This window comes from Pleurodeles waltl, chromosome 2_1 (assembly GCF_031143425.1).
Source record: "Pleurodeles waltl isolate 20211129_DDA chromosome 2_1, aPleWal1.hap1.20221129, whole genome shotgun sequence".
Classification (NCBI taxonomy): Eukaryota; Metazoa; Chordata; class Amphibia; order Caudata; family Salamandridae; genus Pleurodeles; species Pleurodeles waltl.
The window spans coordinates 117,475,927-117,500,705 of record NC_090438.1 but is presented as its reverse complement, the minus strand read 5'-3'; the positions used below and the strand labels follow the sequence as shown (position 1 = coordinate 117,500,705).

General features: G+C 45.1%; 1 protein-coding gene across 1 annotated transcript in view; it reads left to right on the top strand.

Moving 5' to 3' along the window:
- Positions 1–24,779, top strand: part of LOC138259421 (UDP-N-acetylglucosamine transferase subunit ALG13-like) — a 790,124-nt gene that overhangs the window by 312,807 nt on the left and 452,538 nt on the right. Inside the window, exons 7-8 of the mRNA XM_069207173.1 lie at positions 3,978–4,158; positions 4,238–4,310. Coding sequence (XP_069063274.1) covers positions 3,978–4,158; positions 4,238–4,310 — 254 coding nt within the window. The remainder of the gene's footprint in view (positions 1–3,977; positions 4,159–4,237; positions 4,311–24,779) is intronic.

Sequence of the window (24,779 nt, the reverse complement as noted above, 5' to 3'; positions counted from 1 at the left end):
TACTTTACAATGCGATAATAAACCACTTGTAAAGATTTTGACAACTTAGGGAACTATCAAAGCTTCTGCTAGCATTGCAAGATTGTCTATGCAAATGCAAGATTTTGACTATAGGATTTCATATGTACCAGGCAAGGAAAATGTTTTTGCTGACTTCCTTTCGAGAAAGCCGATAATATTAGAAGAGTGTGAGGATGAAATATGGAATGGGTTCCAGGTAGCACTTGTACATGATACTGGTACGCCTGCTGTGAGAATGGATGAGTGGTATTATCAATATAGAAAGGATGCTACATTGCAGAAGGTGTTGAATTATGTTGTTAAAGGCTGGCCAAATAAGAATGAGTTAGAGGAAGATGTTAACTTATTGGGAAGTCCGTTCTGAAATTTCCGAAGATTATTGTATGCTAGGAGAAAGGGTAATTTCACCAAAAGGGTTACGTGGTATGGTTATCAATCTTGCTCATGAGGGACATTTTGGGATCACCAGGACTAAATCAGCTATAAAAAAATTATTTTGGTGGCCTGGTATTGATATTCAAGTAGAAAGGTTTGTCAGATCTTGTATTGAATGTGTACGAGCTGATAAGTCACTTCAAACTCTCAGACCACCGATGTGTATAGGATCCAAACCTAAGTATCCTTGGGAGTCAGTGGCTATTGATATTATGGGTTCCATTGGCTCTCCTCAAAAGTATGTATTAGTTCTTATAGATTTATTCTCTAGATGGCCTGTGTTTAAGGTTGTGGATCAAGCTGACACTGATTCTGTTTTGGAGTTCCTGGATCAAACGTTTACTTCGGAAGGTATTCCAACCACTATTTTGAGTGATAATGGTGTACAGTTTTTATCTAAGAAAGCTAAAGTGTACTTTTATAGGATTGGGGTACTGCATAAGCCCGCCTCATTATATAATCCTAGTGGAAATGGTGCAGTTGAGAGGTTCAACCGCGTTATCAAAGGGGCTATTCAATTAGCTATTTCAAGCAACATTGGTTGGATTACGCAACTTGGTAAATCTGTATGGGCATATAGAGTTGGGATTAATGAAATGAGTGGTGTTTCTCCTTTTGTAATGATGAGGGAGAAACCGTAGAACTAAATATAACCCTGAATGGCTTTTTCATTCTGGGATTGTTGATTGGAATTGATCCTGTCTCTTGCATCATGTATCAACCAATCTTGAGAAAAGCAAATTATATTTTGACTCAAAAGTACTAAATATGTCAATGTCAAAGTTGGGGATTGGGTCTCTGTGAGGAAACTAGGACATGTGTCGAAAGGAGTTAGTAAATTTTATGAACCGGAAGAAATAGTGGAAGTTTTGAGGAACTCTGTCAGGTTAAGAAATGGTAGAGTGTGGAATCTAAACAGAATTGCCCTTGTGCCTTCAGATTTGTGGAAGAGTATGCATGACGAATCGGAAGTTAACACTATAGATCCTCTTGAAGATGTTAGCAATCCTAACATTAATGATGGTGTGTGTGAACTGGCATCGGACAGTGAAGCGCTTCCATGTGTATTATCTGAGGAAGACGCTATAGTTGACCCTAGGAAAGCAGCTGAATGGATCATTAATGAGACTGGGTGCTGAAAGTAGTGGAGTAAACGGAAATGCAATGGATGGCATGAATGACATGGTTCCATGCAATGGCAAAAGACCTGGGAAGCCACCCAGGTGATTAGAAGATTATGTCCGGGGTAATGTGTAGGATGAAACTGAAACCCCCTTATGTACATAAGTTTTAAATTGCATTCTTATTCGTTACTTTTGTGATCCTTCACCAAAACTCTGTTGCCAGTTAGACTTTAATGTTTTATTTAATTTCTTTGTGTAAAGAGAAAGATGTGTTTTATGTGTTACTATGACAATGGAATTTTATGTATGTAATAATGGTAGGCACGTGGTGGAATGTTAGGGGGATGGATCGGGCAGACGGTCATTGGGAGCAGAGAGGAAGGAGGTGAAATATGTGTACCGTTGTTACTATTACTTGTACCTTTATGTTCCTGTTGTACCTATGAAATAAAACCTCCATTTGGAACTTCCCGCGGTATCTCTACAATGCCTCATGCAGGGCTGGAAGAAATATGATCACACCACACCCATCCTGATGGAACTTCATTGACTTCCTTTTACGCCCCTAGTCGTTAAGTTTTCGTTTTTACAACACTGCATATGGCAACACAGGTCAGTACGATGCAGGTAAATACCAAGGAGGCCATTTTTTGCCTTTTTCCAACACAGTAATTTACCACAAAGGTAAGTATTTTTAATTAAGCCTTTTATTAAGTTTTTATTTGAATGCAACCTCATTGCAGTCACTGTACAGCATATCAAATAGTAATTAAAAAGACCATCCCCTCAGAGGCCCCTCACCCAGCACTGAGTCTGAATCAGTTTGGCCCTTGGCATGGGTTGTGTTCCTCTTCTTCTTGTGTTCCTCTTCTCTATCTTTCCCACGCTCCCCACACCTGTTGTTGCTTCAGGCATCCCTGGGACTCATACAGGTTTCTCACGTACACAACCTAAGTCCATTTCTGCCCTCCAAGCTCCCACCAGCTGGGCTTCTGCCTGTCGCCAGACATGCAATATTCCCTTTTGCTATCACCGGGCCCCGTTTCAAGTGTCCTCTCCGTGGCCCTCATCTTCCACCAGTTAGAGAAGGGCTGTTTTGATGGTAAGGTTCATAGGGTTTTTTTAATGACTGTTTTAATGTCCATTAGAAAATTGAATTTAAGGGTTAAGGTTTTTTTTAATGGTTCATAGATGGGTATAGGTAAAGAGAGGTAAGGGCTTTTTTTAAGACTTCTAGGGCGGGTAAAGGGGTTCAGGAGTTTTTAGGGTTCACGGGTAGTTATTGCGGTAAAGGGTTTTTAGGGTTCACAGGTGTATAGAGGTGGAGATATTAGAGGTTTTAGGGTCTGCGGTACATAGAGAGAATGGATTTTTAGGGTTTAGGGGTGGGTAGAGGTAAAAGTAGTAATTATTATTATTATTATTATTATTATTATTATTATTATTGAGGTTTCAGGGCCGGATAAGGGTTTTTACGGTTCAAGTGCAGGTACGGGTAAAGGGGGTAAGTGTTTTTAGGGTTGAGGTCAGGTAGAGCAATAGGTAGGTAAGAGTTTTAAGGCTTAGTCGTGGGTATAGGTAAAGGAATACGTTTTTTTGTTTTGTTTTGTTTTCCCCCAGGGTTAATAAATCTAACAATATATATATTTCTTTACAAAAGGGATTGGTGGGGTTCACTCTAATCAAAAAGTGTGTGTATGTCTGTAAGTGTGTGTGTGTGTGTGTATATATATATATATATATATATATATATATATATGTATGTATGTGTGTGTGTGTGTGTGTGTGTATACACAAAAGCAGATGTTTGTGATAACCCCCAAAAACGGTTTAAATACTCATACATACAAAATGTCGAAGATGTACAGATTAATAAATGTTTATATACAAATGTCTATCCATATATGTGTAGAAATCCATAGGTGTGCGCGTGTGTGTATATAATATATATATTCTGGGATTGGTTTCGGCACTTATCGAATTCTACTTAAACAATTGCTATGAATTAATTAATACATATATATTTATATTGGTGTGACATGTAGATTCTGTTTTGAGGCCGTGGGATGCTAATTTATAGTATTAGTGTTTTATGACTGGAACAGAAGCCGTTCACTTTGTACTTTGCTTAACTAATTGTGACGTGGGAAATTGTAGACTTCTGTATTTCTATTTTTAAATACAAAGTGTGATCTGTATTGTTAAACCTTAGATATTTATGTATTCAGTTTTATTAATTCAGCCATTTGATTACTAATAATGGTATTGTAACATTTGGATTGCATAATGAGGTTTTCTGTGAGACTTCGTCAATCACCTTCTTTAATACTACTTTTTGTGTCAAATTCTCGGTGTTCATGCATTGCCTTAGAAATATTTCTGTTTTGTTTTTCAAAGCGGTTTTGTACGAATGTCTGTACAAAGATGTGTTTGGCGTAGAGGAAGAAGAATTGAAGTCTGCCGTTGAATTGTTTAGGAGTGGCACCAAGAAACACCGGAACAGTGCCTCTGTTGGGAGTGAAGATGCCAACTTTGAGTGCTTACCAGGGAAAGGGCAGAAAGGACCCTCCGACTATAGGTACAGAAGAGCATCATTTGTGACACCTTAAATATAAAGAGCCATCTTGCAAAAACCTAACCCGTTTACCTTTGTTTAGGAGTGAAGACTGGGAATTAAATGAATCCTCAAATGCCTCCGATGACAGATGCAAGCAAGACTCGGAGGGAAAGGTTTGCTTTTATGCATCTTTTTATTTTCTTGATTTCTGGTATTTGGGTCGGGTCTTTTTCAAGGAGCAGATTAAAAAAGCTTGTGGCTTTGCCTTTGTAACCCGTTTTTAAGATCTCGCATAGGCAGAGCTTTAGTAGTGTTGCCAGACATACATAATCAAAATTATACATTATTTATATGATGCACTAATGTATACGTGCATTGGGGGGGGGCTCTGGGTCTGCACTCTTCATCCATTGGTCTGTCCAGCTATCATTCACGTATTGCTTCAACCCACCACACCATACAACAAGGGATAATGGACTAGCTCTATTAGACCAATGTTTCTCAAGCTGCATTTGTGACGTTTTTGTTGCTGGTGTCCCAGTACATTATTTTTATTTTATTTTTTAAACATTTTTCATCCTTTATCATCCTTGTTAATTTAAACTGTTTTCAGGTTACAGTAATGAAAACAGAATAGTACCTTTTCTTTCACCAACAAGACTCCTATTTTTTCATGATGGGCATTAAAACTGACTACAATGAAGCAAGCATATGGCTACCATTTTTTTTCTATTTTGTGGAATATGCGTGTAATAAAATAAATCGTGTCAGCTTGCTAAAGATGGACCTCTTGGCTTTGCTGTTGTTTGCTTATTTGATATCGCCATCATCCGTTTTAAATTTTATTACCAGCATGTGGTAGGTTTCTTTTCCCTGTTTACATTCCCTTGTAAATTGTCATATCTTTCTCCGACTTTAAATAAAAGGATTGCATATTAGATTAGCAAATATTATTACGTATTAATTTTGCTCACATTGAATGCCTCAGATAATTTTCAGTCCTTACCATATTTTGCAGGAATTAAATTGGCCGTAAAAGATTTGCGCTAGTTTTTTTTCATATACTTTTATGTTCCCAGCTCTGATTGGTAACACTTTCCACTTATGCCAGTACTAGAAACTGCCACCCAAGTACCCAAGTGCTGAATGCTAATCGAGCTGTATTTTTAGGGTTGAGCCTGCGAGTTCATGCTCTGGCTTGCAAGACAGTACAGGGCTTAGAGCCCTCCTATCACTCGCCATTTGTCGGTATGCGTGGCACTTTTTTACAGCCTCGCAATTCGTCAAGGCATGCCTGGCATAATTTCAGATCCTCTGTGTGGCGCATGGGCCATGCACTGATTGATTCAACTTAGTGCCAATACGCTGCTCCTGACATGATTGAGGTACTGTTTTGTTGTTTTTAACTTCTACTGCCCTGCAAATAGCAGGCTGTGTCTGACAAAAACTTGCCTAGCAGGACAAACAAAATTGCAACGTTTTTTATTTCTTAAAGCTAACTTTTTTATTTCGCGAAGTCGTTTTTTTCTCACTTTCAACTCGTTTTCTTTTGTTTTTGCTCATGCGCACTCATTTCAAAAGGTGACAATTAACTTGTTATAAATATTACAAAGCGACATTGTTTCTTTATTATGTGTAATCTCTGAAATTTTGCTTTAAGACATAAACGTGCAGGACACCGCAATTGACCCCACTCTAATCCGACCCACTACAGTCCACCCCAAAATGCCCCACTTTACCCCATGTAGGAAAGTACCCTCTTTTTGGCATGGTTACCCCCACTTTTTGCCTGCTATCAGTGTGCTAAGACTTTTCACTGGAATCCTGATAACCAGGACCCCAGTGATTGTGCTTTCTCCTTCCAAATTTGGTTGCTTAGGACCTTTGTCACATCACAATTGGCATACTTGTGTCCCCTTAAGTCCCAAGTATATGGTACTTAGGTACCCAGGGCATTGGGACACCAGGGGTCCCCCATGGGCTGCAGAATGTATTATGCCACCCATGGGAGCCCATGCTAAAGGTGTCTGCAGGCCTGTCATTGCAGCCTGGGTGAAAAGGTGCATGGCCTCTGTAAGTCACCCCTATGATTGGCCCTCCAGCCCAAAGGGCAGAGTGCAGGTCCCTGCATGAGCAGAGGTGCCCCTAAGAACTCCAGTTCTATTGCACTGGACTTCGTAAGTGCGGGGAAGCCATTTTACCCATGTCCAGCTAGATAATGATAACTCCGAACCTGTGCAAGTTTGGTATCAAACATTTCGGGATCATACCCAGATACTGTTGTCAATATTGGTTGCATGATTCCATGCACTCAGTGGGCTCCTTAAAGGAACTCCCCAGTATTGCAACTACCAGTCTTCCAGGTTTTTCTAGGCAGCCTGTGCTGCTGCAGCCCTTCAGGCAGGTTTCTTCATTCTGCTGCTTGAACAGCTCAGGCAGGGGAAGGCAGAACAAAGGATTTCCTGTGGGAGAGGGAGGCAACACCCTCTCCCTTGGAAATAGGTGTTACAAGGCTTGGGAGGGGTAGCCTTAGCAAGCCGCCGGTTTGCTTTGAAGAGCACATTTGGTGCCCTCCTTGCATAAACCGGTTTGCACCAGCTCAGGGGCCCGTGGTCCCTGCGCTGACGCAAAACTGGAGAAAAAAAAGCGGAGTCACCCCTCCCCTGTTCATCACCACCCTTGGGGTGGTGCCCAGAGGTCCTCCATGTGGCCACTTGATTCTGCCATCTTGAAAGCCTCTGGGAGCATCTAAGTGGCTAGGTCAGGCAGGTGACGTCAGTGACTCCTGATAGGTGGTCACCGTACAAAGTGACCAAACCCCCTCTTAGGGCTATTTAGGAACTCCCTTGCGGGTGGTTCCCCAGATTCGAAGTGCAAGACTGCACTAGGACTCCTCTGCATCGGCCTCTTCTGCTGCTGGCCACTGAAACTACAACTGGACTCTTCAGGAACCAACAAGACTGCAACTCCAGAGACTATCTCCTCTCGCAACATTGTTTATCCTGCTCCTTTCAGCAACTGCAACATATCCCTGGCTGTGCATCCTCTGGGGTCAGCGACACTTCAGCCTGCACCAAAGGCAAAAAGGAATCTCCCTTGGAGTGAAGGAGTCACTCCCCTGCATCTGCAGGCATCAACAGCAATGATGTCCAACTGTGTGGATCCGCCCTCCTCTGGAACTGCGTGAATCCTGCATCACATGTGGTAGTCTGGAGTGGTCCCCTTGGTCCTCTCTGCCCGCTATCGAACTTGGATGATGGTGAGTGTAGGATGGCTCTGTATATTCTATATCAAAATCAGATATAGCGTGCGCAAAGTCCAGGGGTTCCCCAGAGGTTTAACAGAGGCTAAAGTAGATAATACTAATGCCCTCTTCTGTGGTAGTGTGGTCGAGCAGTTAAGATTATCAGAGGGTAGTGCAAAGCATTTGTGGCACACACACAGACAATAGAAGCAGCACATACTCAAGACTTAACTCCAGACCAATTGGTTTTATGTAGCTAAAATATCTTTTGTTAATTTATTTCTAGAACCACAAGATTCAAATTGCAGGTAAATACATAAATAGTTCACATATGTATCAATACCACTTTAATTGGAATTGGTAAGTTGTACAGCTTTTGAATAAATGGCAATAATGACTGCAATTTTCAGAATAGGTCCTGGGGGGGGTGTACATTTTGTGGGTAAGTGCAAAACTTACAGTTGCAGTCTCCAGGGGATAGGAAGTCCACAGGTTGGGGTTCAAGTTAACCACAAACACCCACCACCAGCAACAGAGCCAGCCGGGTGCAGAGGTCAAAGATGAGGCAAGTTTCTCCTATGGAGACTGGGGGCACTCTGTTTCAGATCTGCTTGCACGGGGGAGCCCACAGGTCAGCACCAAAAACACATTCTTATCCGTTAGGGATGGCAGGGTGCAAACACAGCATGGTGCTCCGGATGCTTTCCTATGAGGGGACCCCGAGGGTCACTTACATGCTGCAGGCTGGGTCCAGGGGTCAGTTCTGGAAAACCACAGGCTGGACAGGTAGGAGGGTCGCCTCCTGAACGTTGCAGCACTGGAAGTCTGTTTCACCAAGACCAGGGATCTGTGGGTGCAGTGTACCTTTTGGCGTCTGGTATTCACGTCTAGTGCTGTCGTGGTCGGGAGAGTCCTATGGATTCACTCTTCAGGCGGCAGTGTGGGGGGACAGGAGAGGTCAACCCAAGGTGGGCACTTGCTCAGATTTGCCTGGGGATCCTCTTAGTCGGTTGGGTCACCTGGACCCAGGCTGTGGGCGTCGATTGCAGAGTGGCCAGGACTCGTGGATTCCGGGGAGGCTTTGGACTCCTTAGATGGTATTTCTTCCTGGACAGGGCCTCTGTCAACAGGAGTTCTTGGTCCTCTGTGATGCAGGTAGTCCTCTGGAAGCTTGCAGAGGTCGCTGGACCCACAGGACGCATCACTTTCTTTTGCAGGGCTTTTGAAGCAGGAGATAGGCCTGTAGGGCCGGGGCCAAGTCAGTGTTCGTCTGTTCTGATGGGGTTTCAGCTTAGCGGTCCTTCTTTCTTCTTGTGAGGTTGCCAGGAATCTGACTATTTGGGTTCAGGGGAGCCCTTAAATCCTGGATTTAGGGGCATTACAGGGGTCAGAGGGCAGTAGCCAATGACTACTGATGCTGAGGGTGGCCACCCCCTTCTTGTGTCCTCTCCCTTTGGGGAGGGAGACACAAACCTAACCCTAGTGGTCCCTCTTTCAAACTAAGATGGAGGATTCTGTAGGGAGGGGGTCACCTTGGCTCTGGACACCTTAGGGGTGGTCACGCCTTCCTGATTTCCCTAATTTTCCTGCCAGACTTGGAGCCAAAAGTTGGACTTTGTCCAGGGGTATGCACCTGCAGAACCTGGAGTGCCCTAGGGCACTAACAAGAGGCCTGAGCCTTTGAGAGTCACCACCAGATGTTAGTTTCCTGCAGGGGGAGGTGTGAAGCACCTCCACCCAGTGCAAGCTTTTGTTTCTGGTCACCAAGAGCACAAAGGCCCTCACCCCATGTGGCCAGAAACTCATCTTAGTGGCAGGCTGGCACAGACAAGTAAGTCCTGCATTAAAGGGTTGGGTAAAGTACAGGTATACTAAGATGCCCTCTTGATGCATTAGTCAATACATCCAACACTGGCATCATGAGTTTATTGTGATAAGAAGATTGATACAAAACATTCCAGTATTCAGTGAAACCATTATGGAGCTGTGAAGTTCTTATGACAAATTCCCAGACCACATACTCCATATGGCTACACTGCACTTACAATGTCCAAGAATGGACTTGTAGGGGGATATTGCTCTTGCAGCTATGCCCCTTACCTGTGGTATAGTACAACCTGTCTTAGGGCTGTAAGGCTTGCTAGAGAGGTGACTTACCAATGCCACAGGCAGTGGTTTGTGGGCATGGCACCCTGAGAGGGATGCCATGTTGACTTTGACTTTTTTCCCCCACCAGCACACACAAGCTGCAAAGGCAGTGTGCATGTGCTTGGTGAGGGGTCCCCCAAGGTGGCATAATACATGCTGCAGCTTTTGGGGACCTTCCCTGACCACAGGGCTCCTTGTACCATGGGTACCTTTTTACAAGGGAATTATCTGGGAGCCAGGGGTGTGCCAAGGTACAGCTTTTGGGAAAGAACACTGGTGCTGGGGGCTGTTTAGCAGGATCCCAGCACATACTCAGTTTGCATCACTGTCAGGCAAAAAGTTTTGGGGGGTAACCATGCCAACAAGGGCACTTTCCTACAGTGAGCCCTTGCCTCTCCTCTTGCAGCTACCAAGGTTTGTTGTCTCCTTTTTAAGGGATCTTCAGTCTCTGAGTAGCCCAGTCCCCCGCACTTCATCCTGCCAAGCACACTTGTCTTCTCTCTGCTGCTCCAGTGACGTGAGACTCCTCTTCAGGTGTGATAATTGGGCCTCACAGCGACTAAATGTGCCTGCTGCCAGTGGTTTGCCTGTGAGGGCTGTGATTGCTTCTGTTGGCTCTCCCAACTGCTGAGAGTAAGCCCGGAGCCCCCTCCAAGGTTAGAGTCCCCCCTGGACCTTGCTGGTCCTCTTCAGCCTTGCAACTCTTATTTCACTCCTCTTGCATTTGGTAAGGCATGTTGGTGGTCCTCCTGATCACTGACTGCAACCCGGCGACTGACGTGGGACTTTATCTGCACAGCTCCAAGGACTTCCCTGCAGCCCCTGGCCTCCACAGCTGATCTTCTACCTCCCCCGCCGACCCAAATCTTCATCCACACTCCATTATAGACTGAAGTCGGTCCCCTTCTTTTACAGATCTTTTTCTTCCAGAATCCACCTCTGATCTGGTCCTGTTCTTGTAAAGTTCCTTTTCTAAGTTATCTTGTTGTTCCTTGGGAAGACCAGGGACTTCCATCTGCTCTCCTGGTTGCCGGGGGTCACTTAGGTACTCACCTCTTGGGGTCTCATTGTAGTGGATCCTATTTGGTTTTATTTGGAATCCGGCGATAGCTTATCCTTCTGGCTTGCAGGCCTGTGCCCCTGTCACCCAGTGACTTTTAACCTAATTTGCTTGCTCTGTTTTAGCACACTTTTTTAATTATTCCATTCAAAATGGCTGCTATGTTTATAGTTGGGAAGATGTTTTGATTTCACGTTATCAATGCCACTCTGTGAAGGGTTCACTAGCCGTGTGAAAGACAAGTGATATACATAGGTATTGACATTGTGTACTTTCTCACTTACGTGTGACCGTAACATAATGTACTTTTTCAGGGAATGGGTTATAGAATTGCCACTGCCAAGTATGCCTTATCTGTTGTTTGGGAACATACGTGCGTCCAGGGTCCTATCAGATCTATGTAAATATATCTGAAACAGACAAGGTTATCAGAGGGATTCCTACCAAATGCCATCAACGCTGTCTATGCTACACAACTTAATGCAGAACCTAGCCTTTGTGTCCCAACGGTGTCTGATCTAGAGACCACATTCCAAGGTAATGAGGGTTGGAGGATTCTTCTCATGGACATGGTACTGGCAGGTTAGGTTTATCACACCTATCTTTTTTTAGTTTGTAGATTAGGGTTTCCAGTTTAAGGTATTAGGGCTTATTTCACATATCCAGTTTATTGCAAGATGTTGGGGGGGGGGGGGTATTTGTATTCACAACTCTTGTTCTTACAGTACTGTTTCTTGCATTGTTCATTATCTTAACCATTGCAGAACATGCATTTTACCGTAGATTGCAGTCTTGTTGTTAAAACCTATTTGAAAACCTTAATGCATGTCCTTTTTTGCCTTTGCGTGAATGAGACTTTCTGCTCATGTGAGAAAAGGGTAATCTTTCTGGTGCCCAAAAAAGACAAGGGTCTTCATCCTATCCTAGGTCTTCAGACCCTCAATCTCTTCCACCGGAAGGAGAAATTCAAAAGGCTCACTCTGGCTTAAGTCCTTTCTGCTCTGGAGACTGGATGGTAGCGTTGGACTTGCAGGACGTCTATTTTCATATTCCCATCCTGACTGCCTATAGATGTTACTTGGGGTTTGTGGTAGGTCAGGAGCACTTTCAGTTCACCGTGCTCTCTGCTGACTCTACCAGTGCTCCTCAGGTGTTCACGAAAGTGATGGTGTTTGCAGCTCATCTGTGCCGGCCAGGGGTTTGTCTTCCCCTACCTCGACAAATGGCTGTTGAAGCCGGACCCGCCCCAGGCTGTCCTCTCCCACCTCCAGTCAACCGTGAACCTCCTGGATTCGCTGGGGTTCACTATAAATGTGCAGAGTTCACACCTGACTCCCTCTCAGACGCTCCTTTCCATCAGGGCAGTTTCAGGCCTTCCCACCCATTCAGGCTATGATACAGATGTTTCAGCCTCTATCCTGGGTTTCGGTGAGAATGACTGAGGCTGCTGGGCCTCAAGGCCGCCTGCATCCTGCTGGTCACACATGCCAGATGGCATATGTGGGCTCTGCAGTGAGACCTGAAGTTCTAGTTGGCGCAGCATCAAGGGAAAATCTTCTACATGGTCCTGATCTTGGCGGAAACAGCACAAGATCTGCAGTGGTGGCTAATGAACCCGGATTGGGTCAGAGGCATATCCCTCTCCCTTCCCCCACCAGATCAGGCAGTGGTGACAGATGCGTCACTCCTGGGATAGGGTGGCCAAATGGGAGAGGCAGAGATCAGAGGTGTCTGGTCTTCGGTGGAGTCTGGGCTCCATCAACCTTCTGGAGCTCAGGGCAACCAGGCTTCCATTAAATGCATTCCTTCCCTCTATCCAAGGGAAAGTGGTGCAGGTGTTCATGGACAGTTGGGCTGGTTGCACCTCTCTGTAGACAGTGACACATCTGTGCTAGGAAGGAGCGGCGGATTGGTCAATCACACCTGAAAGGGCTGTGCCTCCCCTTACACAATGCAGTCTCCAACCCCCTGGTGTGTGTCTGGGGCCTGGCCTGTGCAAGGCAGGATCTCACAAACAAGAGACTTTCCTTTGAAGTAGGCCTACTTAAAAGGCAGAAAGGGGTATAAGAGCACCCAAACTCCTGAAAATTACATTACTTCTGGAATCAAGAGGAACCTCTGCCAAGGAGAAGAGCTGAGAAGTGCTGCCCTGCCTGTGACTGTGATTTGTGGAGCTATCCTGCATTTGCTGCTTCTGTCTGGGAAAGGGGACAAAGACTGGACTTTGTTGTGCATTCCTGCTTGTGAAGAATCTCCAAGGGCTTGGACTGAGCTTGCCTCCTGTTGTTGAAGTCTCAGGGCCATAAGACTTTCCCTGCCAGCACCTGGACTCTCTGCTAAGAATCCTGCCAAGTGGTGCCCTATCCAGTTCTTGGGCCCTTAAAAGGTGAAGCTGGCAGGCTGAAATCAGCGCTCCACCTGCATGTGGCTGGAAGATTGATGCAACGCAGCCGGAGAAACGATGTGCAATACCTGCTAACGGAGGCTGATAACGCAAATCTCATGCAGCATGGTTTTGTGATACTGTACAACCGGATTTTCAATGCAACCTCGCTGGGTGTGGAAAAACACACAGCTTGCCCAGACCTGAGGTGCCTGTCTGGATCGATGCATCGCTCTCTTGTGTGAGAGGTAAAACTACGCACGCCGGCCCAACCAGAGGAGGAACGACGCACGGTCTCACTTGTGAGTGAGAAATCAACGCATTGCTGGCCTTTTCCGACACACACTAGCCCGTGCAGAGTTATTTTGACACAACCCAGCTACTTTTGTAATGTAACGTTCTCATTGTTCTCTAAAGGATTTAAGACTCTTGATTTTTAAATTCATAACTTGACTTGTATATGTTGGATTTTGTCGTTTTTGGTCTTGTTTTGTTTAGACAAATATCTATTTTTCTAAACCTGTGTTGTCATTTTGTAGTGTTTTCACTGAGTTAGTGCGTGTTGGTACAAATACTGTACACCCTCCTTCTGAAGTTAAGCCTGCCTGCTTGTGTCATGCTACCAAGGTGGTGAGTGGGGGTTAACTGAGGGTGATTCTCCTTTACCCTGACTAGAGTGAGGGTCCTTGCTTGGCAGGGGGTAACCGGACTGCCAACCAAAGACCCCATTTCTAACAACCAGGCTGTGCTCTAGTCCTGGTTTGGGGAGGGAAGGTGAGTTTTTTATTTTTCAGTCCAGACTGATGCCTGTAAGGGGAGTATTTATAGACTGAGTAATTTGTAAAAAGATTTTGTATCCACCCAAAATATTGTTACCCAGGATGCCAATGCATTTTGTGACTTAAAAGTACTGAACATGTAATATATAGTACATCTGTGAATTATTCTGTTATTTAATGCCATTAAATGCAGGCAAGGGTCATGATTTATTTATAAAAGGCAGCGCCTAAAGATTCCCCTCCCTGAGTAAAATTCTCTATCGTCAGTTTCCTCTGGTTCTGTGGCCATCTCATTTGGCAAAAAGGGCAGGAGCCGGCACAATTTTTATTTTTTTTCCTCAGTACACATCACATGTGGGTCCAAGACATTTTACTGGAAACAGTGGTCTCTGGAATCATTCCTCAAAAGAACCTCCGAAAGGTGACCGATCCTCTGGTTGGTTACAGCTTCTTCCACTGACTGTCAACACTGGACTCAAAGGGTCTGCAGACCAGTATGGAAACAGAAAACCCACTGACCCAGTTGTTGGCTAAAGCCTTCGTGCTGCAGGGAGGAGTTAGTGATATGGGTTTTAGCCACTGACCAGCTTTGATGTGCTAAATGTTCTCCAGTTTATAGATGAAGTAAAGAAATACATCTGTGGTCCAGTTAACACAAGGAGGGAGAACTGTTTTGTTGAGCTAATATCACCATACATTGGTAGTTTTTAATCAGTGGTTTAAATAGCTGCAGCTAGTGAAGAACTTTAGAACACAGTTCCTGGGAGGATTCTGTGTTGAGCTTGAGGTCTATACTTACTTGAAACCTCATGGCATTTGAGTATTCTAATGCTTTGAGGACTGATACAGTTTCCTATTTGAATACACAATCATCTGCCTGTCAGTAGAGCTACAAATCAATATCACAAGCGATCCTATGAGTGATGGTCTTCTGGCCTCCATGCCCTTGCTTAGAACCTGCAGCACTTGGGATTCAGACGCTTTTGATTTTAGCCAGGACTTAACTGACTCCAAAATTGTTTTTCAAATGGGGATGCAGAGATTCTTTCTGTAAATGGCGATTACTGTTAAATGCCCAGTTACGCTAAGGAGCTATTCAACATTCGGGAGATCTGTACTAGAATAATCTGTAACAGTTAAGAATGTATCGATTAATGCTGTTGCCCAATTTTTTTTGTAATTTTTGTGGCTAAAATTGCTAAAGCCCTTTAACCGCAACAGAAAGCATGAATTTGTAGCGGCTGTGCTGTTACTCAGTTGATAGCTGCAGGTTTTTGGTTGGATAGATCTGCCCCATGAGGTGGTCAACGGTGGCACAAGTTGCTCCCTGCATTACGTTACGAACAGGCGGGATGCACATTGGATAGGCAGGTTAACACCTTTCTGAGAGAAATGAAGAAGATTCATTATGTTTGTCACATCCTCCCCAGCCTGGGTACTTGTAAATGAGCACTCCACACACTGAGCTTGGTCTTTCTTACACATCTTTATTCAGTGGTGGCTGCTTTCAATGCTCAGCGGGACCGGTGGGGAGGGGTTGCGCCGTGGGAGGGGGTGTTCACGCGGGGAGGGTGTTTGTGCGGGGGGAAGAGAATGATAAAAAGAAAGTAATAAAAATGTAACAAAAAAAAAAAACACTTAACTGAAGAAGGCTGCCTCGGTGTTCCTTCCCGCCTCGGTGCTTCTCTGCATCTTCTCTCCCCACCCAATCCAGGCACTTCTCTCACGCTGTCACTCCGAATGAGTTAAGCGCCTGAATTGGTCTGAGTGGCCTGATGCTGCTCAGATAGGGACTGAGAGATTGCACAGGTTCTTCATCTTGGCTGAGATGCACAGCCCGGATGGAGAGTTATAAGTGTGCGTGTCGGTTTGGCCAGCCTTGGACGGCCGTCCAAAGTGACATGCGCACTTGGAGTTCACACTGTCCTGCTCTCCTGCTGACGATTGCCCCGCCCTATGAGGAGGTAGCGAAAAGTAAAATGATAATATTGTTCTGCTGCCTTTCAGCAGCGGGGTGGGGGGGGGGGCGATGCTCCTCCGCCATAGCAGCGGGGCTGCCCCTCTCTTTAATTCTCTGCGTGCAAGCAGGAACTCGACATTCTAAACATAAAATCTATTCACCACACTTTACTACTCATGTCACATTTCTACGGAGTTCATTGGGAACCTAAATTGTCCAGTCATCGCTAACTCACAAGACAATATTACTAAGCAAGTGTTCGGTGGCATGTGTAGCTGCAGATACACATGCTGTGCATAGTCCGCCGTCTGGTGTTGGGTCGGAGTGTTACAAGTTGTTTTTCTTCGAAGAAGTCTTTTCGAGTCACGAGACCAAGGGACTCCTCCTCCTTTGTTTCCATTGCGCATGGGCGTCGACTCCATCTTAGATTGTTTTTTTTCCGCCATCGGGTTCGGAGTGTTCCTTTTCGCTCCGGGTTTCGGGACGGAAAGATAGTCACAACTTCGGAAAACTACGTCGGTATTGTTTCGTTCGGTATCGGGTTCGATAGAATCGACACCGAATCGTGAAGAGCTCCGGTAGCCCTTCGGGGTAACTTCGACCCCCCGTCGGGGCCTGGTCGGCCCGACCGCGTGTAACCTCGACACCGATGGAACGGACCCCGTTCCGATTCTGTCCTAAATGCCACAGTAAATATCCATATACAGACCAACATTTGGTCTGTAACTTGGGCCTGTGGCCCGAGCACAAGGAAGAAACGTGTGAGGCCTGTCGTGCGTTTCGGTCCCGAAAGACGCTCCGGGACCGAAGAGCCAGAAGGTTGCAAATGGCGTCCACGCCGACAGGACAACGAGGGTTCGAGGAACAAGGAGAAGAAGAGGAAGCCTTCTCCATCCATGAATCGGACTCGGAAGAGTTCGACGTCGAAGAAACCGTGAGTAAGACGTCGAAACAAGCACCACACGGGAAAACAGACAAGGCCCAGGGGACGCCACTGCCAACAGGCCATGGCTCAACCCATAAAATAGGTGACCGTCCATCGGCACCGAAAAAGGGCGAACTGGTGCCGAGATCGTCCGACTCGGGTCGAGACACAGGCACGCAGCAATCTCGGGACCGAGAAAGTGCTGCCGAAAAGGGTCGACGCCGAGACAGCGGAACCGAAGCTGCTCGACGCAGAGACAGCGGCACCGAGGATGATCGACGCCGAGAAAGCTCGACTACAAAAAAGAGAAAATTCTCCTCGGAGCCGAAAACAAGCAAAGACACAGTTTCGGTGCCAAAACGCCCAGCAACCGAACCGACTGCCAGCTCGTATTCAGAGGAACAATCACTGTCCACTCAAATGCGCAAACACAGATTTGAAGAAGAGTTACAAACCACTGACGTAGACCACACCCAGAAGCGGATCTTCATACAGAGTGGGACAGGGAAGATCAGCACTCTTCCCCCAATCAGGAGGAAAAGGAGACTCGAGTTCCAAACACAAGAACAAACACCACAAGCAAAAGTGGTGAAGAAAGTAACTCCACCACCCTCTCCTCCACCTGTAACTCATACATCACCGGCACAAACTCCGTCACATTCACCAGCTCATACCACCATGAGCCAAGATGACCAGGACGCTTGGGACCTATATGACGCCCCAGTATCAGACAATAGTCCTGAGTCGTACCCTACCAAGCCCTCACCACCTGAGGACAGCACAGCGTATGCACAGGTGGTAGCTAGGGCAGCAGAGTTCCATAACGTGTCGTTACACTCAGAACCTGTCGAGGATGACTTCCTTTTCAACACCCTCTCCTCCACCCATAGCACCTATCAAAACCTGCCTATGCTCCCGGGAATGCTAAGGCACGCAAAACAGATCTTTAAAGAACCTGTCAAAAGCAGAGCGATAACTCCACGGGTGGAGAAAAAATATAAAGCACCGCCCACGGACCCTGCTTTTATCACATCACATCACAACTGCCACCAGATTCAGTTGTAGTAGGGGCAGCTCGCAAGAGAGCCAACTCGCACACATCAGGCGACGCCCCACCTCTGGACAAAGAGAGCCGCAAGTTCGACGCAGCTGGAAAAAGGGTTGCTGTACAAGCTGCAAACCAGTGGCGCATCGCGAACTCTCAGGCGCTCCTAGCGCGATATGACAGAGCCCATTGGGATGAGATGCAGCATCTCATCGAGCATCTACCCAAAGAATTACAGAAACGGGCAAAACAAGTAGTTGAGGAGGGACAAAATATCTCTAATAACCAAATACGCTCCTCTATGGATGCAGCGGATACAGCTGCAAGAACAATAAATACCGCGGTAACCATAAAAAGGCACGCATGGTTGCGCACATCTGGGTTTAAACCCGAGATACAACAGGCAGTGCTCAATATGCCGTTCAACGAACAACAATTGTTTGGACCCGATGTGGACACGGCAATTGAGAAATTGAAAAAGGACACTGACACAGCCAAGGCCATGGGCGCACTCTATTCCCCGCAGGGCAGAGGCACTTTTGGCACATTTCGCAGAACACCCTTCAGAGGGGGGTTTCGGGGTCAAGCCACACAAGCCAGCACCTCACAATCAACACCGTCTACCTACCAGGGACAGTACCAAAGGGGAGGCTTTCGGGGCCAGTACAGAGGGGGACAATTCCCTAGAAACCGGGGAAAATTTCAAGGTCCCAAAACCCCTACAACCAAACAGTGACTCACAAGTCACTCAACCTCTTCACACAACACCAGTGGGGGGAAGACTAAGCCAATTTTACAAAGCTTGGGAGGAGATAACAACAGACACTTGGGTCTTAGCAATTATCCAACATGGTTATTGCATAGAATTTCTTCAAATCCCTCCAAATGTCCCACCAAAAACACAAAATATGTCAAAACAGCATTTAGACCTTCTGGAATTAGAAGTTCAGGCATTACTGCAAAAGGACGCAATAGAATGTGTACCACGTACACAAAGGAACACAGGAGTTTACTCACTGTACTTTCTAATACCAAAAAAAGACAAAACACTGAGACCAATCTTAGATCTCAGAACACTAAACATCTACATCAAATCAGAACACTTTCACATGGTCACGCTACAAGACGTATTACCACTGCTAAAACAACAAGACTATATGACAACCTTAGATCTAAAGGACGCGTATTTCCACATACCGATACATCCCTCGCACAGGAAATACCTAAGGTTCGTATTCAAGGGAATACATTACCAATTCAAAGTGTTGCCGTTCGGTATAACAACCGCACCAAGAGTATTTACAAAATGCCTAGCAGTAGTAGCTGCACATATCAGAAGGCAGCAAATACACGTGTTCCCCTACCTAGACGATTGGCTAATCAAGACCAACTCCCTAACAAAGTGTTCACACCACACAGAGTATGTCATACAAACCCTCTACAAACTCGGTTTCTCCATCAACAATGCAAAATCACACATTCTGCCGTGCAAAACACAGCAATACTTAGGAGCGACAATCAACACAACAAAGGGGATAGCCACTCCAAGTCCACAAAGGGTTCAACATTTTTACAAGGTTATACAAGCCATGTATCCGACACAAAAAATACATGCAAAGATGGTATTAAAACTCCTAGGCATGATGTCTTCATGCATAGCCATTGTCCCAAACGCAAGACTGCACATGAGACCCTTACAACAGTGCCTAGCATCGCAATGGTCACAGGCACAGGGTCACCTTCTAGATCTGGTGTTGATAGACCGCCAAACATACATCTCGCTTCTATGGTGGAACAGTATAAATTTAAACAAAGGGCGGACTTTCCAAGACCCAGTGCCACAATACGTGATAACAACAGATGCTTCCATGACAGGGTGGGGAGCACACCTCAATCAACACAGCATCGAAGGACAATGGGACGTACATCAAACGAAGTTGCATATAAATCACCTCGAATTGTTAGCAGTATTCCTAGCGTTGAAAGCATTTCAACCCATCATAACCCACAAATACATTCTTGTCAAAACAGACAACATGACAACAATGTATTATCTAAACAAACAGGGGGGAACACACTCGACACAGCTGTGCCTCCTGGCACAAAAGATATGGCAATGGGCAATTCACAACCACATTCGCCTAATAGCACAGTTTATTCCAGGGATCCAGAATCAACTAGCAGAAAACCTCTCTCGAGATCACCAACAAGTTCACGAATGGGAGATTCACCCCCAAATTCTAAACACTTACTTCCACATTTGGGGAACACCTCAAATAGACCTATTTGCAACAAAGGAGAACGCAAAATGCCAAAACTTCGCATCCAGGTACGCACACAGGCAGTCTCAAGGCAATGCTCTATGGATGAATTGGTCAGGGATATTTGCATACGCTTTTCCCCCTCTCCCTCTCCTTCCATATCTAGTAAACAAATTGAGTCAAAACAAACTCAAACTCATACTAACAGCACCAACATGGGCAAGACAACCCTGGTACACAACACTACTAGACCTGTCAGTAGTACCCCATGTCAAGCTACCCAACAGGCCAGATCTGCTAACACAACACAAACAACAGATCAGGCATCCAAACCCAGCATCGCTGAATCTAGCAATCTGGCTCCTGAAATCCTAGAATTCGGACATTTAAACCTCACCCAAGAATGTATGGAGGTCATAAAACAGGGTAGAAGGCCATCCACTAGACACTGCTATGCAAGTAAATGGAAAAGATTTGTTTGCTACTGCCATAGTAATCAAGTTCAACCATTACATGCATCTCCAAAGGATGTAGTAGGATACTTACTACATTTGCAGAAATCAAATCTGGCCTTCTCTTCCATAAAGATACACCTCGCAGCAATTTCTGCATACCTGCAGATTACCCATTCAACTTCACTATTTAGGATACCTGTCATTAAAGCTTTTATGGAAGGCCTAAAAAGAATTATACCACCAATAACACCACCTGTTCCTTCATGGAACCTCAACATCGTCTTAACAAGACTCATGGGTCCACCTTTCGAACCCATGCATTCTTGTGAAATGCAATTCTTAACGTGGAAGGTTGCATTTCTCATTGCCATTACATCTCTAAGAAGAGTAAGCGAAATTCAAGCGTTTACTATACAGGAACCTTTTATTCAAATACACAAAAATAAGGTAGTTCTAAGAACCAATCCTAAATTTTTACCAAAAGTTATTTCACTGTTCCACTTAAATCAAACAGTAGAACTACCAGTGTTCTTTCCACAGCCAGACTCAGTAGCTGAAAGGGCACTACATACATTAGACATCAGAAGAGCACTAATGTACTACATTGACAGAACAAAACTAATTAGGAAAACAAAACAACTGTTTATTGCATTTCAAAAACCTCATACAGGAAACCCAATATCAAAACAGGGTATAGCCAGATGGATAGTTAAGTGTATCCAAACCTGCTACCTTAAAGCAAAGAGAGCTGCCCATTACACCAAAGGCACACTCAACCAGAAAGAAAGGCGCTACCATGGCCTTCCTAGGAAATATTCCAATGAACGAAATATGTAAGGCAGCCACATGGTCTACGCCTCACACATTTACTAAGCACTACTGTGTAGACGTGCTATCCGCACAACAAGCCACAGTAGGTCAAGCCGTACTAAGAACTTTATTTCAGACTACTTCCACTCCTACAGGCTGAGCCACCGCTTTTGGGGAGATAACTGCTTACTAGTCTATGCACAGCATGTGTATCTGCAGCTACACATGCCACCGAACGGAAAATGTCAGTTACCCAGTGTACATCTGTTCGTGGCATTAGTCGCTGCAGATTCACATGCGCCCACCCGCCTCCCCGGGAGCCTGTAGCCGTTTGGAAGTAATCTTCAACATTTGTACATTTGTAAATATATTACTTAAACTTTATTTTGTACATACTTATTCATTCCATTGCATGGGCACTATTACTAACATACACAACTCCTACCTCACCCTCTGCGGGGAAAACAATCGAAGATGGAGTCAACGCCCATGCGCAATGGAAACAAAGGAGGAGGAGTCCCTCGGTCTCGTGACTCGAAAAGACTTCTTCGAAGAAAAACAACTTGTAACACTCCGACCCAACACCAGACGGCGGACTATGCACAGCATGTGAATCTGCAGCGACTAATGCCACGAACAGATGTACACTGGGTATGTGACATTTTCATTACTTCTCTTTTGTAAGAAACTGCCTAGTACAAAATCGGCATGTTAGGTGAATTACTATTCAAAGATATGTACGCATATTATGTTTTTGTTTGAGCATCTTCCTTACTTCCCTTTTCGTGTACCAGTAATGGTGCAGAAAAAATTAGACCAGTTTGTCAAGGTGTTCAGGTTCAATTTATAATATTTAATGGAAATGGGCTGCCAGAAACAGTTCATTCACAGACCCGAAGCATTTCGATACAAGTTTTTACAGTAACCTTTTCATATCGGACATTGTTCAGCTCATAGAACATTTTCTGATCCCACCAAAATGTGGGGTACAGATTGTCAATTTCAAAACTCGGAATCTAATCCAGGAGGGCCACCTGCTGGAAGTTAGTAATATTTACCCTATTTATCAAAACGGCAGAAATCTATTTCAGCTGGAAGTACTTGGTTAATGAGCGATTGGCAGTAAAGTTAGTATGCCAACAGAAGACGGAAAGCTGCAAAAGAACTAGCCCTCCGTGATTGATTTCATTCCCCCGAAGTGTAAGCGTAAGAAATGGAATAAACCTCATTTGGTTGGTGATTCATCAGTTTGCATAAATAAGAGAAATTTGCAGACACTACAGGTGCAAATTTGCTTCACAAGCGAAATTTCTACAATTTGACATGCTTAGCAGGAATGTTTTGCCTACCGCTACCAAGAACGCTGCAGGTAGACTGGTTTCGCTTAAATCCTGGGAACAATTTACCCTTAAATTGTTTTTCACTTATTTCCAATAGTCTTACCCGCAGATTAGCACAAATTTAATAGTTCTCCATAGGTTTATTATATTCCTCGACGCTTGCTCTTTATTGTTTGTTTTTGTGGGTCGCCAGCGCTAGTGAAGATAACTTTTAACGCCATTTATTTTTTGGTGGGATGTTGTTGTGTAGTCTCCTGCCTCCTGAGGTTTTATGGCGACTTGCTTTAGCCAGAAGCAAAAGAGTCCATCTTAAGTTTGTGTACATCCCAGATTCTTGCTGTAGGAGGCGCTTTTGCAGGGTTGGATTGGAGCTGGAAGCAGCTGGAGTACTCCCGTGGGCAGACTTTCAGCCATCCTGCACAGTAAGCCATTTGCCCTTTACATTCATTTTGACTGTAGCATGTTTGAAGGACGTCTGCGTACATGTGTGGTGGGCGATGCATGGGTGAATGCGGTTGGAGGTTGTGTTGGTGCCACACATGATGGCTTTCTTTGTGTCTCGCTTGTTAAGTCCTTTAACGTTTCAGTTTGTACATATGCTTTTCTTTCTGCCCTCCTCAAACGTGGGTGTGAAGGATATTATGCTCCGTACCCCTCTATCTCTGTAGATTCCTTCTGCCTAAGAAAAACTCGCCCATCTCCCGTTCTGTGGCCATCTCCCATGGCTACGTCAGCAGATGCCACTCTGTCTGGTGGTATTAAACAGCGTTCTGACCGGTAAGAAACTGGTATGGCTGGATACTTTGGCATCAGAAAAATCTGAACTCTTGCCAATAGCAAGGATCCAATGCAACTGCAGGATTGAGGAGCCGACAAACATTGGAACTCGATGGACCCTTGGGTTGATTCTTGGCATCGGACAAGGCCACTGAGAAGGTTGTAATACTGGACTCTTCAGCTGTTACTGGATGCCTGGACCCGGCGCAGGAGAAACAGACAACAGGACCAAGGGTAGGATCTCTTCTGCGAAGCTTCCTTTCCTATAGTCCTGAAGAGGTGCAGAGTTGCCTTATTGCTGTGAACTGCTCTCAGGGCAGACCTGCACAAAGCCCAGCTGATAGGACGGGCCTCATGAGAACAACTGGACGAAGACTCTACAGGAGTCACCCTAATCCAGCTTTCAAGGAGAAATGAGGACGAGGTCCGGGTTGAGAAGCTGCTCCTTCCAGACGCATCAACAAGGGCGATCCTGTGCAGTGTTCATCCCCAGCCACAAGCCGCCAGCCTGCTCGCTCCCAGCTCTTCGTACTAGAGGTCTCCTTGCATCTGGAAAGTTTAGAATAATCTTACTAGCATTTACAGTTATGGTTGTATTAATAGTGCAATCTTTGGTGAGACTTAACTTTAAATTGATCAGTTTCCCATGGATAACAGGTGGCACCCATGACTACTTTTATGCCCCACTTCCAAAAGTCTTGTCGTAAACCATTAGATGGCAACATAGAGGTCCGTGAGGGACATTAATCCCTGGGGCTCTATAATGGAAGCTGGTCTGCTACTTTCATCATCCTATTAAATTAATTGGTAATGAGTTGTGTTCTCAACTGATAATTTGGCTCTGGTTGACCGGATAGTGTCCCTGCGTCACTAGGACTCTTCCAATAAGCGGCCTGTAGGCTTTTAAATCTGGGAATCTACTTGCTTTTGTGTCTTTCTTTCCGTTTCTCTCATGCCACAGTGGTACCCGTGGAGCTGAGCTTTATTCTGGTGCACCACATCTGTATTCTTTGCACACTTTTAAAGTGCCACTTTAGTTCTTGCTTAGGACTAGAAGACTACTGAAGTTGGCACAGTTAACTTGAACCAAGCACCATTGGATAGCGTTCGCTGTATAACCAGTGGTGACAAAACGGTAGTGCCTTGGAATAAGGATCAATAGTTAACGTTTAGGGTTATTTCCTTATCGGAAGGGTACTACTCGCTTCTGGGTTTTGTCCTAATTTTATCAGGTTCTAATTTTATTACCCATTAAGAACTTTTTTGTATTTTCCTACAGCAGAGCACTGCCTGGTTGTTGGTGTTCATAAGTGTTGTTTACTGTTATTCTAAAGTAACTCCCTGCCCTTTTCCTGGAGTAAACCTTCACTGTTTGTCCTCAGTGTCACGAGCCATTCTGTTGACTAATGGGAAGTCATTTGGTTATCCACTTAGCACACACATTGTGGCCCTGTG